This window comes from Telmatherina bonti (assembly GCF_933228915.1).
Source record: "Telmatherina bonti genome assembly, chromosome: 10".
NCBI lineage: Eukaryota > Metazoa > Chordata > Actinopteri > Atheriniformes > Telmatherinidae > Telmatherina > Telmatherina bonti.
In genome coordinates, this window is record NC_136628.1 from 35,154,435 (window position 1) to 35,172,224 (window position 17,790).

The following is a 17,790-nucleotide window of genomic DNA, read 5'->3' on the forward strand; positions in this document are numbered from 1 at the left end:
TACTTTTTAAGTCACTGATGACTCAACGTACCGCATTAACACAGAACAGTCCATTTACAGGAAGAGTAAGCAGATTAAATAAGCGGCATCCTGTGTGGAGAAGTGTGGAGAGCCTGGTATGACGCCTTGGTGGACGCCAAGTGTCGCCTCACATGATAATTCCAGGCTGAGGTTTTAGTTGTTCCTCTTGGTGTGGATGAGAAGGTCCCTCTGCAGGTTCACCTCGAGGCTCCCGACCGCTTTGCTACCAGGGGGGTCGGTGACTAGAGTCAGTTTGTTAAACACTCCTCGGCCAAAATAGTCGGCCACGACTGAGAAACCGTCGTTGGAGCTGCGTAACTGAGGAGGAAAATGATGGAGAAGTAACGAGACAGACCAGGATGTTTGGTTAGTTTACATAGTTTATGATAGTTTCTGAATAAACTGTCTTTTACCTGTCGGTTGAAGTGGTCGTGGAGGTCACGCTTCTGATCCTGAGCGCGCAGCATGTCCATGACTTTGCGGTTCTCCGGAGTGCAGGTCGGGCACTCGGCCTCGCTCTCTGCGTAGCTTTCGAAGCAGTGTTGGTGAAACGAGTGACTACACAGGAAGTGGACAGACGGGAGCTCCAAGGGGCTGTTGCACATGTTGCACTTGGTCTTCTGGAAAATCTTGGCGCTGTTGGAAACATTCAGGCCAGTTTTTCAAACCATTCTCTGCCAAATTTGTAAAATGCAGGAGGAGTTTTCATGCAACTCGCCTTGTTTTGAGCTCCTGGATCTCAGAACGAAGATGAGCGGTTTCCTCCTGGTACTGGCAGATTTTGCGTTCGTCATCCTCGATCTGTTTGCTCTCCCTCTGCAGCTTGTTGATGAGGTAGTCCTTTATGACCGAGAGAGTGGCCGTCGAGTTGTGTGCCAGCGTCTGCACAACTACTCAGACAAAAACGACAAGATGCAGAGCTGCTAAGACGTGTTTTTAAAAGAAGAAACAACATCGTAATAACAAACACAGACCAAACAAGCAGGCATGTGCAGCACCCTCCAAAATAATCACATTCTACAGCCAAGTTCTGTTTTTTTTTTATGACATTTGATGAACATAAATAAAATGTAAACAGGGAGAAAACAATGCGAGTTAAGATACCACTACGGACAACTGATCCTGGACGTCGGGTCTATAAAATAAAAAGAAAAAAAGCCTCAAATCACCTTTGTTGTTTTTAAAAATAACAAGAAACTAGAATTAGGTGCAACAAATTGACATTAATAAACAAAAGTATATAATTTTTTTTTTAAAGTTCTAATGAGCTTTAAAGTAAAAAGATCCAGGTTCTGGGGAGGATTCATCATCCCTCTTTCGGACCTACTGCCACTCATTTTCAGTCCAGTTCTGGAGTCATGTGACACCTCGGCCTTTTCTCTCCTTTCCCCTTTCTTAGGAACGGCTTCTTGACACCAATGTTTCCATGGAGACCATCATGAGGAGGCGTTGGTAAACATTAAATGGCTCAAATGAAGGTCTAGATGCATCTGTCAAGTCCTGGTTCAGTATTCTTAGTCCTTTACTTTGTCAATACGAATATCTCGCTTTTCTAGGTGTTGTCGCCACGCAACGCACTTTAACACAACATGCCACAATCACACACACACACTCATAGGGCAGTTGTGCATTACATATACTCAGCAGTTTTCCTGTCACGCACATTCATCACCTTATCATGAGGCAATGTGGGGTTCAGTGTCTTGCCGGAGTTTGGCATGTAGTCAGAGGAAGCCGGGAGTTGAACCTTCAGGTTGGCAGGTGACTGCTGTTCCTCCTGAGCTACAGCTGCATCTTGTCCAGTTTCTGCACCTCATGCTGAGATACGCCAAGTTTCCAGCTCTTTGTTGCTGCAGAAATCTTATTTTCTGTCTTATTTAACCATTTTTCACATCTCTTCAGCAGTTTGAAGACATTTTTGGGGGGCTTCATGCTTTAAAACCATTTACTAGAACCGCCTTCTTCCACCTGCGTAATATAGCAGAAATTAGGGGCATCTTGTCTCAGAAAGATGCAGAAAAATTAGTCCATGCCTTTGTTAATTCCAGACTGGATTACTGCAATTCCGTATTTATGGGTTGTCCCAAATATGCCCTGAAAAGTCTCCAGCTGATCCAAAATGCTGCAGCGAGGGTTCTGATAAGGACTAGCAGGACAGATCATATTTCACCAGTTTTAGCCTCTCTACACTGGCTCCCTGCTAAATCCAGGATAAAATTTAAACTCTTCCCCTCACATATAAAGCTCTCCATGACCAAGCTCCATTGTACATAAAAGATCTCATAGTTCCATATATTCCAAATAGAGTACTTCGCTCTCAGACTGCAGGTTTACTGGTGGTTCCCAGAGTCTCAAAGAGTACTATGGGAGGAAGGGCCTTTAGCAATCAGGCTCCTCTCTTATGGAACCAGCTCCCACCGTGGGTTCGGGAGGCAAACTCCCTCCACACCTTTAAGATGGAGCTAAAAACCTTCCTTTTCCATGATTCTTATAGTTAGGATATGAGCATCTCCTGAGTTGGAGTCTGCATGTACGGGACCCAACTGGCCAGGTTATGCGCTGGCTACATGCCAATATTGTCGTCTTTAACTTATTTCTCCTTTTTTCCGTAGGTCTTCCTGAATAAGTGCAATTGTACATGTTGATCTGTCTTTCCTGTCCTCTCCACCCCAACCAGTCGAGGCAGATGGCTGCCCTCCCTGAGCCGGGTTCTGCCGGAGGTTTTCTTCCTGTTACAGGGGAGTTTTTTCCTTCCCACTGTCGCCGCATGCAGCTCAGGATGGGGAATTGGATCCAAGTCATGATTTGATGCAATCAGTTGGTTTCTATTATAGGATATGTATGAATTGGCTCGAAATGATTTGTATGAAAAGTACCCTACAAATAAAGCTGAATTGAATTGATAAAATTCTGCTGACTGCCCAGTTTAAACCCCCCCCAGTCATCCCACACAAGTGTTGTGTATTTCAGACCAGGTGATCAATGTGCACGGGATCCTTCTCTTTCTATTAGTAGTTTGTTTTCCAGCCTAAAGGTGTGTTTGAAGTCGTCATCTTGTTGCATGAGAAGGCAGAGACCTTTCAAACGAGCCCCGAACAGTTCAACAACACCGGGAACGATTCACGTTTCTTCTTGGATTCTTTTGGATATTTATGAATGATGTCTTTCAAGCCTCCAACCTGACGCCCAGAGACTTGATACATCCAAATAAATAAATAATAAAACATCATTATGATGCTACAAAACTTCAGACAAAAGCTGAACTCTAAAGTTGAAAAGTTGAGAAGTGTCGACCAGCTCACCGAGTAACGGAGGCATCAGGTTTTTCTGATCGATGTGATGCAGGACCTCGCTGATGTAGGCCTTACAGTCTTCTTCCTTTCTGGCAAAATATCCCAGTGCCTGCTCCCAAAGGCAACCCTCCTGGTCTCCATAACGCTTGCAGGCTTCCACGACTTTTCCGTACTCCTCGTTCTGCATGTGGTAGTGCATAATTTGCTGGTACCTGCAATGCAGAGTCGAGCCATCATGAAGACTCAGAATTTACTCAGAATTAATCATAAATGTTCTGATCGGCTTGCTAATGAGGCCATTGTTGGGATTATTGAATGGAAATAACATCAACCTGCCAAGAATCAACACAGCCTGGAATTAACAGTCTGACTTTAGATTTTTAAGGGGAAATATTGTAAAAAAAAAAAAACAGATTAAATATGAAAAAGAAATGGTTTTCTGTCATTCGGGTGTATATCTGCCTGTTGTCTGTAACACAGAGGTAAACTGAATTGGCATTGGCTTTGAAACTGCCAGAGGTGTATAATCCAGGTAACAGAAAGTAAAAGTCCTGCCATGTTTCTGGATCTACCTGTGCATTTAGAACAGGTGTTTTCACTACCTCACAGTGGAGCTGAGCTGATTAAATTCAGCTGGTTTAGAGGCTGGCTGAAACAGCTGGTGGACAGGACTTTTGCTTTATAGCACCTGGATTATACACCTCTGGAAACCGCGATATGTAATGGTAATGGCTTTCAGGTGTACCAGTTTGTATTACAAAGGCAATTTCAGGACATCCAGGTTGTCTTTTGGTTATCTGGCACGGACGAGTGTTGGTCATTCTGCTGTTGTTGTTTATTGTTTGGACATTTTGTACACACAGAACCATGTTTCTAGAGTCTCTGGAACTGCAAAGGTCACCCTTTTCTGTGTAAATTACCTCAACACATCTCCTTTAAAACCCAATAACACAATCACACCAGAGCCCTTCCACAACACTGGCTGTCAATGTTCACACAGGGGCTGTACTACATGCTATGTCTCCATACAAACAGCAGACTACAGAAGAAATAACCTTCAGGGAGCGAAGAAGCAATACCACAAGCAGGAAGAAGGACAAAATGGAGCTGGATGCTTTGTGACATGTACATCTTTCCAACTGTGCTGTTACGTTGCCTGGCAACCAAATAAACTTTCAGTAGGCAATGAATGTCATCTGGTGTTGACACCATAGACTGTATATAAAAGATGGACGGAGCCTCCGTGACATCACCCATTGGTTTCTGAAGAGATAAATTAAAGCTTGGTGGGCGGTTCCCACCGTTGCCATCTTGGCAGGGGCTAAAGCTAAGTCACGTTTATAACCGGTTAAAACCCATGTTTGTTTTGAGTTCTTCTTACTTGAAGCGGGAGATCGGGTACTTGTCAATCAAAAGGACACGCCCACAAATATGCCAAATTTTGAGATTGTTTACTTTTAAACAAAAGAGTTACAAAAAGTTAACCCCCCTCACAGTTGTCATGATGGTACACCTGACCTATTAAACTGAAAATGGATTTTTGTACCAGGCTGTAAACATGTTTATTTCTGCTGTTAGGACCAAATCTCCTTAACTGGTTAAACTGGTGTGAACGCAGGCTGCTTCACCAGAAAGCACTTGAGATTTGAGAACAAAGTCGGTGCCAGAACCAGAAAAAGAACTGCATCTGTGTGTAAAAACACTGCTGCGGACCTCACTCTTCTTCTCCTGCTTCTTTGTCGGTAGTTTTCATCTTTACGTTTCATGTAGGTATTTCTGTTGCAGCCCTTCAGCGCCACCTACAGGTCTGGGATTGACACCTTTCTGGATAAACTTCTGAGCGCCGGCTTTCTGACTCTGGATGTGTGTGTTTGTTCAACTGTGTAAAACTTGCTTTAGTTTCTATTTCAACAGTAGATAATGACATGTGGTTTCACATTACAAAGTGTTGAGTCCATTCAATGTGTTACTCACAGTTTGCCCTTCTCATAAAGGTAGAGGACGCCTTCTTTAAAGTTGTGCATCTGGCAAAGGACCAGGGCCTTATCAAACACGGTGCTGTCACTCCTCAGCAGCAACAATGCTTCCCCCTCCAGGACCTTCTTTCTCTGTCAAACGCATACATGAAAATAATAATAAAACAGGCTTTTTCTTAGTAGATTTTTCTGTTTTCAGGGCGATATAATGATTACTATATTATACGCTGATTAAAGCAGCATTCATAACGAGGTAGCGTGTTTTATACCAACCCCCGGGTCTTGTTCGTGTGCCCAGTCCTGCAGTCGGAGCTCCAGAAGTGTGTCGTACACACCCTGAGGAGAACAGGGCTCCACCTCGATCATATGCTCCAGGAAGGCTTTCAGCTCTCGAGGGTTATTGGCAAAAATTGGGATGAATTCCTCTGAGTTTGCCTAAATTGAACAGTAATTTGTGCATTAGGAACATTTTGTCCAAAGTATTCTCATAATCTGATTAGTTTTAAAGGAAAAGGAGGAAAACGGCACCAGTAGCTGACCTTGTTGACCCGACTCCGGTCCATGCTGTCCACTGCATCTCCGCTGGGTTGGTAGTTCGTACATAAGCCCTTTAGGAGCAGCGTGGTGCCTTCAGGGACATGGTGCATCAGTGTCTTGCCGTAACGCTTCATGTTGCTTTCAGCTTGTTCAAAAGGCAAACGTCCAATGTAGCGCAGTCCCTCCTGATAGTTCTGGTTTGGAAGTGGAAACAGGATATGTGAGTTGCCATGGAATCCAGACGAGACGAAGGAAACGCCTGCATCAGAATCCATCTTAGAAGTAAATGTGTTCTCTTCATGTTTACAGCATGTTTTAATAATCTGCCTCAAGGTAAAGTGAGCACTGAGTGGGATAAATAGCAGGTGGGCCTGATGATGCCAGTATAGACCAGTGTGGAGACTTTGCTCATTTGCCACCAGTGACCTGCATGTATTGGGTTGACTAAATGTGAACGAGGCTGCTGAAAGTTAGCTACGTCACCACCAGATGTAACCCACAAGGAAATGCAATAATCACCAACCAGGTGCGCTTCCCTGCATTTGGACCGCTTCTGGCCCGCAGGAGACTTCCCAAAATCCACAACCAGGGTAACAACTGACGTCTGGACCGCTTCTGGCTAGGGCTGGCGATTAATCAGATTTAATCTCAATTATGATCTGGGTTTTCAACGATCATAAAAATAAAAGGGTGTGATTATTTTTCTCTCTGCAGTTTCCTCTCCTGCTGTCTTCAGCTGCTAATCGAGCGTCTCTGGCGTTGCAGCGCTGTGCTGTAAACTCCTCCCACAGCCGCTTTGCTTTCATTCAGACACTGTTGCCAACTTGACGACTTTCTCGCAAAATCTGGCGACTTTTTTTGTTAAAAGTGACAAATCTAGCAACTTTTACTGGAGTTATTAGAGACTTTTCTGGTGTTTTGGCGACTGACTTGAAGGCACATATTGTTCTGCTGTTACTGTAAGGAAGGAGCAGCGGGAGCCTCTCCCGTCCTAAAGCACTCCCAGGCGGCCAGTCTCAGTCGGCTCCGGCTGCAGGTCAATGTAGAATAACTGCAGTAGGTTGTGGAAGTTCACCTAAACATAGTTTATACCATTGTCAGTGACAACTGGCTGCTTTATTTTCCTATGCATAGTTCGGCCAGTTAAACACTGTAATATCCCTCCGTTACGGGGCGTTACCATAGCAACGCATTAATCAGATGGTTCAGATCAGCCGTCTTTTAACAGGTAAATGAGAGAAACGCGCTGCAGCCTGACAGCGGTTGTTTGGCATAAAACGTACATCCAGGCCAACGTAAAATAGTTCCTATATAAGCGGTAAAAGCAGATTAAACAACTCAGAACCGTCCATTAGACGGTTATAATGCACGACACGGAGTCTAGAACACCATGACGCGCAGCATTGTTTAAAGATACTGGATAATTGTGTTAAATAATTGAGATCTCAATTTCAGTGAGATCTTCTGACCCAAAGGAGACTTCCCAAAATCCACATCCAGGGCAACAACTCACGACTGGATCACGTGTGGGCCACAAGAGAGAGACCAAATTGTCTTCAATATACATACATGTACTTTTCCATTTCTGTGTAGTAATTCTGACCACTTCAACTGGCTCAAGATAATAACTTAAGTTAGATATGTAAAATAAAGTGAAAATGATCTGTTTTTTTGGTTTTGTTTTTTCACATACTCTCTGGAGTGTTTCCGAGTACATAAGGGGGGACGTGTACCTTTGTTTGAGAAAAGCTGTCCTACCAATCGACCAAACCTACCTTGAGGTCCTCCAGCTGGATCTTCAGGTACCACTCGTGGTGTTTGTGCCTCTCAGCCAGGAACACGGCATGGCTGTGGTAGCCAGCCTGACGAAGAACCTTGATTGCGATCTCAACATCAAAGTGGACCTCGGATTCACTGCTCTGTAAAGAATACAGCACAGGAAGACAAAAAACATCACGTCTGTTAAGAAAGACATGAAATAATAAAAAAATATAAAAGATCTTTTCTGTTATTTTCATCAATCCTCAGAGCTCATGGTCACATGTCACCTTGATGAACTCCTCCAGCTTCGAGCTGTCCTTCAGCTTGGTGTAACAGTTCAGCAGCAGAGTGGTGTGGTCTGCGTTGGCCAGCGACTGCCTGTGAAGAGCCTGAAGGTAAGCCGTCAGGTTGTGGATCCTCTGCGCATCCAGGAACTTTCTGATCACGTACGAAGGCTCCAGTTTTCCAATTGTGCTGCAGAATAAACAGCAATGTTGACAGAGGGCTTCATTGATGGCTAAAATGAAAAGCAAACCTTTGTCTGAAAGCAATTAGCTGAAGAAACCGAGTCCCAATCCCAGTATCTTGACTCTGGTTTCCCTAAAACTACCACAGGGTGTGAACATGCGCATCAGTCACACAGGAAGTGTTTCAGCAGGAAATGTAAATACCGAATGTACTGCTGGATGGCGCCGTCGTGATCTCCCTTTAAGTAGAGGTGATCGCCGTACTGTCGGAAGATCTCCGAGAGTCCGTCGCTGTCGAGGTGCTGGCTCTTCGCCAGGTTTATGGCCATCACAAACAGGTTCTTCTTAAACAGCATCTGTAAAGACAACAGTGACGCCTCGTTGAAGTTATTTCAATAATCAGAGATTAAACTGGTCATGACTGTTCTCATGATATTTTACAAACCCCCATAAGGCAAAGCCAGGAAGTGACAGTAATCATAATTTATAACGTTGAATCTGTAAATTGTTTATTTATTGTTGATTATGTGACAGTTTGAAACTAAATGGTGCCTCATGATCCATTTTTTCACATAAAATCTACACATTTAGTGGAGTCTCCTTTTATACTCAATGCTGACACCCTCACTGGACACTAATAATCGATCTGCTGAATGGAGAATCTTCCAGAAAGCTGCTAGTTGATCGTCAATAAACGTTTCCATATTTTTTAACTTGTTTTAATGGTGTTAAGTTTTAAACTAAATAAAGTTACAGTTGTGCTCATATTTATTCATACCCTTTCATTTAAGAAGGAAAAAAACAGCTGCTTGTAAAATAAGCTGAAATTGACAAAAGTAATAAGAAATAAAAAATTCATGAAAATCATTACATTATTTTCTAATTCTGGTTCAATAGAAATATTTTTTTTTTAAAAAAGCAAACAAATAAGATAATTACATCACTCATAAACTAAAATTGAGTTGAACAATCCTTTTGTTTCCGCTCCAGTCAGGTGTTTTCTGTTCCTCTCAGTCATACTTCTGCACCTGTTGACAGGTATTTTGTCCCACTGTTCAACAGAAAAATGCTCTATTTTGTCCAGGACTGATTTGTTTTGTTTTTTCTTTATTTCTTCAACTCAATTAAATGAAAAAACAGTGTCTTTAATTACTATATTATATTTTTGCAAATTTTTATTTATTGTTCCTTTTTTAAGTCTTCGGTTATTTAAGTGATTGTTGTAAATACAGCCTTTTCTTAACGAAAGGGGATGAATACATATGAGCACAACTGTAAATAAAGATTTAGACAACTAAAACAGCTGTAAATTTAATTCTTTACATTTGAGAAGTGAGCTTTGTTGGCTGCGTTTTCATCTCACCTCCAGTTTGGTCTGCGTGTCTTTTTCCTGGAGAACCAGCATCTTTCCGTCTCTGGTTAGGATGTAGAAGGAGCCCCACTCCGCCACCACGTCGATGACATCGTCAAAACAGGCGCTGTAGGCGATGAACTTGTTGTCGAGGTCGTAGACGGTTAAAAGCTGCTTTTCTGACGGGGAGGTCTCGCCGCTGCCAAAACCTGCTCTGGGTTCAAAAGAAACACCATTGGAGCCACCTGAGATGCACGTCCTCGAGTTTTAAATACCCCCAGCCACCATTAACAATATCTGTAGTGCTATTCGGACATCTGCTGCTCTTCCAGGTTCTACGTTTTCCATCCCTGCCACTGACCACCGTTAGGTGAAAACTCTGAGTTGTCATCTCCCACATGTGCTGCTTTGGGTAGGTTATTATGATGCATATTCACGCCACGGTGAAGCAATTACTTTCCATCTAGAGGAGGCAAACATTCCCCTCCAGAAGAGTTTCCATGCCTTCTCTCTGTAATAAACTCTGCATCACTACGTGCGTTGCCTCATCGGCTCCATGTTTCAAATGCGATTTATCGTCAATTCTGAGTTGACCATCTCCCCTCCCCTGTTACATCGGGTACGGTTACATGATGGTTTTTAATGAATAATTCCTCCTACGAGTTAACATGAAAATAATAATTCTGAATGGGGGTTTATAAGAAACACGTAAATACGCAGTTCTGCTTAAGAGCGATGAGTTGGGAAGGGTTCTGATTGGAAAGAAGGTGCACATGACGTATTTACGTATCCCGGAAATAAACAAAGTTAGTAGGGCTGTGGCAATATGCTTTTGTCCCGATTTAATTCCGATTTTTTGGGTGCCGATTCGATTTAAATTGCGATTCTCACAATTCTTTGATATTTCTGATTTTTGTAGATTAAAAACATAAAAAATGTATAAAACTTTTTTTGCTCGCCATTTTTCTTGATTTCAGTGAGGAAAAAACAATCCGTCATTCTGCTGCTATAACGCTGAAAAAGACTAGTAAAATAATCAATAAAAACAATTAAAAAATACCAAGATTTTATAATGAATTACTTTTATTTATTTAAAGAAAAAAAATCAATTTTTTCTAACAAAAAAAAAAATTTATTTTAAAATTGTGAAGCAAAATAATCCCAATTTGCGATTTTTCAATTTGATTTTCCCATCCCTAAAAGTTAGCATCGTGCTTCTTATCATTTCAGTCGTAACTTGTAAAAACAACATAATAAATACCAGTTTCGCCGTTATTTTGATAGTAATTTGAAGTAACACCTCGACACAAACATACTACATCATTTTTTTCAGCAACTGAGAAGGAAGATCGGCTACTGAAGATGGGAAGCAAAACAACGCGCGTCATCGGGACGGGACAAGGTCACAAGCACGCGCAGAACGACTGGAATTAACTTTGAGCGGAATGAAGGTTCGCATGACGGAGGAATTAAACAGTTCGGAAGTAAAATACAACTAAACCAGCCACTTACTTCTGAATTAAGTTTAGCTCTGAATAGACATTTGCTTTAGGAATTAGGTGTTTACATGGTCATCTTTTCATCAGTTTAAACCAGAATTAACTTTTATTTGGAATTAAAACTCCCATGCAAACGTAGCAATTGAGGAGTCACATCTGCCATCTAGTGGTGAAAAGTGGTAACAGGTTTAAGATGTTTAGTCTAAAGGGTTAAATCCCTCTTAAACAATAACACCTGTAATCTGACAGATTATGTATTTCCTTGTGTGATGATCTGAAGTGGCGCTATGATGATTTCTGTCCATCAGCTTACTTGTTGGGTGACTTGGCGTCTCTGATGAGGAGGAACAAATATCCTCGGTGCCAGTGGACCAACAGTTTGTGACCATCAAAAGCAAAGCAGGGTCCTCGTTCATCAGGCTGGTAGAGGTAGACGCACTCATCCCCCGCCACGATGAACTGGGAGTCCTGGGACGGATCAGCCAAAGACGAGCAGCGCAGCCCACAACCATGCGAGTCCAGCTCTACTTTAGGATACTCCTTGATGGACAGAGTGTAACACTGCAGAAGACGAAAGGGGAGGAGTCAGAAAAGGAGGAACTATTGATAACTTTAACTGCTTTTAAAGTCAAGAATCTTTCATTTCGCCTTTTTCTGTTTTAGTTTGGATGTTCACATTATTTTAATGTGCAAGAAAACCAAAACTTTTCCACAAAAAAAACACAAACTACCCAGGTGAAAATAATTAAACACCCTGGTGTTACATGGAAAGCATACTGCAGTCACTTGTTGGGATTTTCGGACACCTGTCTTGGGTAATCCCAGTTCATTGTTCCTCAGGAAATCCTCCAGACTTTACTTTCTGGCGTGGATCTTCGTCTTCAGGTCAGCATGCAGGTTTTCAGTGGGATCCCAGTCTGGGCTTCGTGGGCCAGTCAGTAACATTCCCGTCGGTCTTCTGGAGGTCAGTCTTCACCCGGACCGAAGCACCGTTTAGGTTGTTGTCATGTTGGAAGACAAAACAACGACCCAGATCCAGTTCTGCTGATGATTGTTTTTTTTTTTCTCCCTCAAATCTTTCTTTCTTCACGTTTCCTTCCACTCTGAAAAGACTCCCAGTTCCAGATCTACCGAAACATCCCCTCAGGATAATACTTCCACCACCATGCTTCCCTGTGGGGACACTGTTCGACAGGTTATCTGCCTTTGAGGACAAAGAGCTGTAGTTCCATCTCATCTGAGCCCAGTCTGGCTTGAAGGTGTTTCCTTTTCTTGTTTTTTTTAACCTCTCGGTCCTTCCTGTGCAGAAGTTTTCCTGTCCTGGCAGATGTTCTGGGGCCTTTACAGACCTTTCCAGGGTCTTTCAGTCTTTCACTTCCTACCTCTGCCAGGTTTGTTCTTTACTGTCCCACAATTCTTCTCACTTCACTTCTCAGATTTGACGATGGTTGTTTTCAGTGGCTCAGATCCTGAGGAGGTTAATAATATCAAGTTCTGTTGTGTGGAAACAGAAATAATTGATGTTTTCTAAACTTTTCTAAACAACTTCAATGTTTAGGTGAAAACTCTCTGTTCTGTTTAAAAAAAAAAGCAGCAAATTTCATAACGGTGGAGGCTTTTTCTTTCGTCCTCAGGTGAAGAAAGACTTACAAAGACTTTCTCCAGAGTGGCGACAAACAAATGTGTGACTTTTGCCATCTGGCGGAAGGCGAGACCGGTGACTGGACTGCCGCCCTCGTGTAGCGTCAGAGTTTTACTGTGACGGTCTCTGGTGATGTCACCTTTGGTCAGAACCACGCTGCCATCTGTAAAACCTGCCAGCGACAACTTTCATGAGCCGTGTAAGGTCAAGAAACGGGTCAACCAGCATGAAGAAGATCGTTTCTTTTTGTCTCACCAATAGCCATGAAGTTGAGGTTCTCGTGAACGCTGAGGCAAGACACCTCCGTCGGTTTGTTGCCGGGAATTGCAGGAAAGATTCTGGTGCAGAGCGGATTTCCGCTGTCACGTTTGTCCAGGTTCCAGACCTTCACCTGGGACATAATCACAGATTGAGATTAGTGGTTTAATCCATTCAGAACATGTGTGTGTGTCTTTAGGAAACAAAGACGCATGGTTAATGTTGGAGCATAAGTCAGTTTTCAGAGCAACCAAGGCTGAACACCTGCTGCAGGATGACCTTTTTAACCCAGACAACGGAACCAGACTGATGAAACTAAGATGTTTTCAGACTGACAAGGCTCCAGAAAGCGACTAAAGTGCTTCATGTGCAACAAACATTTTTCTTGGTCACACCAGTGTGCAAACAGATCAAGCTGAAGAGCTTCTGTTATTTTATTCCACTATTCTGTTTACTTTATGTTCTTTAATGTTTTCTTTTCTTTGTTTATTTATATTTCTGTATTTTTTAGTGTAGCTGCTTTGGTCTTTTTAACTTCATTAATGTTTTATCTTTGGAAAATCATTTTGGTCACCTGAGGGTTGCTGGAGAGGCCCAGACAGATAAAAGTCTTATTTATTTATCTCTCTGAACATCTGTGCGTATTCTGTGTTCAGTCTGCTTCCCGAGCTCAGAGATGAAAAACACCATGATAAAAAGCAAAAAGAAGTGGGCGGGTCTTCGCCTCTGATTGGCTCTGTTGCACAAAATGTATATAAAAGATGGACGGAGCCTCCGTGATGTCACCTGTAGGTTTCTGAAGAGCTGAACTGAACCTCGGTGGGCGGTTCCTACCATCGCCATCTTGGCAGGGGCATGCGTGTCGTCTCCCCCGGAAAATACAAATATGGTCAAAGAGGTGGAGCTGAGAGGGGGGCTGTGAGCGTCATGGTGGATCATTCACTCCCCCAACAGTTGTTATGAAGGGAAACCTGACCTATTAAACCTCAAATGGATTTTTGTACCAGGCTGTAAACATGTTTATTTCTGCTGTAAACATGTTTATTTCTGTTGTAAACATGTTTATTTCTGCAGAGCAGTTGGTCTTTTTAACATGGGAGTCTATGGGGATCTGCGCTGTTTTGCAGCCCCTAGTGGATGAAGGGGGAACTGCAGTTTTCTGCACTTCCGCATCGTCTTCACTTTTAACCACCGGAGGCGCGTCCATCTTTCATATCCGATCTATGCTCTGTTTTCCACTTGGTTTGAAATTAACTCATTTCTTTTTTCTTTTTTGCAAAACAAATGCATGAATCTCACTCATTACCCTTCCCCCACAACTATTTTGTACAATTTTGTAGGTTTTATACCCAGTCAACTGCAAGAAGGGTCAGAATAGGTTAAATTAATTTTACAAAACTGCATCGTATTTATAAAATGTGAGACTTACGAGGGGGTTGATTCCATGTTCGTCCTGCCCCACCGATACAAGGATGCTGTGCTGCTTCAGCTGGAAGAGATGTGTCACCCGCAGCTTGTAGGCCTGAAAAGACGTCAGCTGCAGGGAGCGCGTCAGGAGCCAAATCTTCCCGTCCATATGTAACATGACGGAGGTTAAGAACAATTTCATTTAGCAGTTTGGTGCACTAAACCAGAGTGCTTATATATTGCTTATAGCTGCAGCAGTTTTGTGAAAAATTATTAAAACTAGATTATCTCAGCGTTCAATCTGCCTGCTTTCTTCCAGCAAAGTGAAACAACACTTCATTCTTCCTTTATAATCAACTTTACTTCCATGCCTTTAGTATGTAACGGCGTAAATCAATAAAGTTAAAAAAAAAACAAGGTTTGATTATTTATTCTAAAAACACATTTTAAAAATGCCTGGACAAATTACTATTCAGAAAATAACCATAAATCACTGTATTATTGTCACACGTCAAAAACTGTTCAACTCTAATTAATATCAGGGATTTTTCTGTTCTTCAAAAACCCTTGTAAGAGGAAAAAACTCTCCCACTACAAAGCACAACGTTGAACAAAGGCCAGGAAAAGCAGAGAAGGAAGCTGCCGGGAAGAAAATGGTGTGTCAGCAAGCTGTAAGACTAAACCAAAGCTCTTTCGCATTTCTACAACTACGGCCGCAAATCTACATGATCCGCAAGTTAAAAGTTGTGTTTTAGAGATTCTACATGCTCTGTAAAACAGTTCAGTCTGAGTTTGAAGAGTCTACGTCTTGTCATTTGTGAATATGAGCTGGTTTGATCTGGTCTACAAGCCAAGAACCCAAAAATACATTTTTCTTTTCACAAACAAAACTGTCCCACTAATCAGAAACCGTGTGCTGATTAATCTCTAGATTTCAGCCTATATTTGAAGAGTATAGGGTTTGTGAGCAGGGCCTGGTAAACTATGGTCTATACCTAAATAAATAAAATAATGATTTAAAATTGCCCTTTGTTGCATTTTAAAAAGGAAAATAGTTTCCAAACATGAGATATTTTGTTTTGAAGAATCTATATCCTGTTTTATTTATTCAGTTTAATTAATATCATATGTCCACAGAAGAATGAATGCTTGACAAATCAGAAACTGTTTGTTATTAAACTTATACCCTGTAATAATTTATTAGTGCACATCCGAACACATTAGTGTTGAAATAAAAAAACAGGATCAGGTTTTAAGTTAATAATGTCCAAAAACAGCAGAAAGACCCTTTAAGCATGAGACCCAGAACCCAACATCCCAGCATTTTCATTCCTTTATTTATTTTTGTTAAACTATTTAATAATAATCAATTAAATAAAACTATGACAAGCAAAATTATGGAAGTGCTAAACATAACAACATAAATAATCAATAACCGGAAGTGGTTTATAAAGGACCGATTCATTTAAAAAATGTCCCCAATTTAAAGTAGATCATATTGTTTTATATCACTGATATCAGTCTGAATTTATAGTTAATATTAAGGAGTGTTAAACAGTTTGTTTTAGTTGTAATTTAGTTAAATATATATAAGTAAAGGCAGACTGAGAAGGAATGTTTCCCAAACACAATGTCATTGATTATTATTAAAAACTTTTAAACACGTGATGCCTATTTGCTTCCCTATACTGTTAAACTAACAGCAAATAAATTAAACTCTTAAAAATTACTTTGTCTTGATGTCTGTTTCTACATTTTCTGAGCCTGAAGTAACAACAACCAGACGTAGCATTAGCTCAAAAAGCTAAAACAGCTAACAGTTGCAGATGAAGGATATCTCCCAGAACAACGTGACCCCGCCCGGAATCACTCGCCGAGATTCCTTTGGGAAGAATAAAGTTTTTTCCATTATCCCCGGGATCCTTCACTATATCTTTATCGAAAAAAACAAATTTCCTCCACTGTAAGAACGCTGCCATCGTGTTATTCGCGTTAGCAAGCTCAGTTAGCCAGGGCGTTGTCATGTGACATGTTGTCACGTGACAAAAATGTGGGCGCGTTCCATTTCTAGCATAATTAAATCTTCAATGAAACTACAGCAAAAGACAACGAAGTCTTATTCTTTTCTGTCACATTAAAACGTTTATTTCTTAAAGTTTAACAGAGCAGAAACGATACAACACAACAATATGCCGAACAGCCATTTGTAGTCATGGCAACATCTCGAGCCACCTTTTAAATAAGATCAATAAACAATGGTGGGAAATATATAAAAATAAAGCGACCCACTGATGACACATTGAGTTTTACAGGGAATCCAGACAGCTGAATATACTTTTAATTTAAAGAATATAAATATTTTTTATGTCTGTGTCAACATGTGGTGTTTAAAGTAATAAAACTGCGTTTCCGCAGTAGGAAAGGAGAGAAACGGACAGGGATGGGTGACGCTCTCCAGGTGGAACAATGTATTTCAGGTAAATTCAGGGCCTGATTAAAAGTGCACAGGTCCCTGGGCCCAGAGTGTTCGAGGGGCCCCTTTCCCCCACTGTGACAATTGTGAATGAAAACGACATTTGTAACATCTCTCAGCCAATGGTACCAATAGCAACACACTGGACACTGTGGTGTAACTATTTGTCTTTTATATATATTTTGTTTTATGTCCAAACTGCTGGTGTTTGCCCTAAGTGGGCCCCAAGTGGGCATGGGCCCCTGGGCCTGTGCCCATTGGATAATCTGGCCTTGGGTAAACTAGTTCATTTGATGCTCAAATGTCAGTAGATGAAGACGAGGAGGAATTATTAAAACTGTGACAAATTAATGCGTTGGTTTTGTAGATAGATTTGGGATGAATATTAAGCATGCTGTTTGTGTGTTAGGATTCAATTTTAATGTGACACCTGGTCAAGTTGCAATGAATTGAGGTTGGAAAGGTGAATGTTGGTGGGGGGGTGGTGGTCTTGTGGTTACAGAGGTGGGTCTGGTTCCAGAGAACCAAAGTTCTGGAGCACCACTGTGGTCTGAAAGCTACTCCCAATGCACCAAAACATGGAGGTAGACTGCTCTGTAGTACATAAAGATGGGTTCAATTTTGAGTTAAATTTCCCTAATTGACATTAATTAAGTAAAACCATTATTTTGTAATTAGCACAGCAGTGAAAATGAAGCAAGCAGATTATGAAGAGAAGAGGACTGAAACCTCACGTACACAATGAAAGTAGGGGCTACAGATAATAAGCAAATCTTTTACCAGTTGTGAGATCATGCTGAAAACCCCGTTTCCACCAGTACACTGAAACTTTGACATGAAAAGAGTATTAAATCTGGGAAAGAAGTGAATCTTGCATCAGGGTTTGACCAGATTTCTTGTGGATGGGAATGACAGCAGCCAATCTGAGAGCTGGTGGAAACGACCCACATGTGGATGAAGGTTTACTTCACACAGTGGTTAACATGGTGGCAGGAAAGCAGGTGACGTTTCTTAAACACTTTTGCTGTGAAAAATGCATTTTTCTGTTGGTCTTCTGTTTTGTTCATTAATTAGGGTCCGAGCCATACGAAGTATGGCAAGGCCC

At 41.6% G+C, this 17,790-nt stretch overlaps 1 protein-coding gene across 1 annotated transcript; it reads right to left on the reverse strand.

The window, feature by feature from the left end:
* Positions 1 to 16,222, reverse strand: vps11 (VPS11 core subunit of CORVET and HOPS complexes). Its single transcript, XM_079248013.1, has 16 exons — positions 16,050 to 16,222; positions 14,235 to 14,383; positions 12,803 to 12,938; positions 12,556 to 12,719; positions 11,219 to 11,466; positions 9,419 to 9,620; positions 8,260 to 8,411; positions 7,876 to 8,062; positions 7,603 to 7,746; positions 5,830 to 6,021; positions 5,564 to 5,725; positions 5,289 to 5,422; positions 3,324 to 3,526; positions 740 to 911; positions 435 to 657; positions 1 to 339 (listed from the first exon to the last, which is right to left on the reverse strand). The coding sequence occupies exons 1-16, from the start codon at positions 16,189 to 16,191 to the stop codon at positions 175 to 177; spliced, it is 2,775 nt and encodes a 924-aa protein (XP_079104139.1). The 5' UTR covers positions 16,192 to 16,222; the 3' UTR covers positions 1 to 174.
* Positions 16,223 to 17,790: the final 1,568 nt, after the last annotated feature.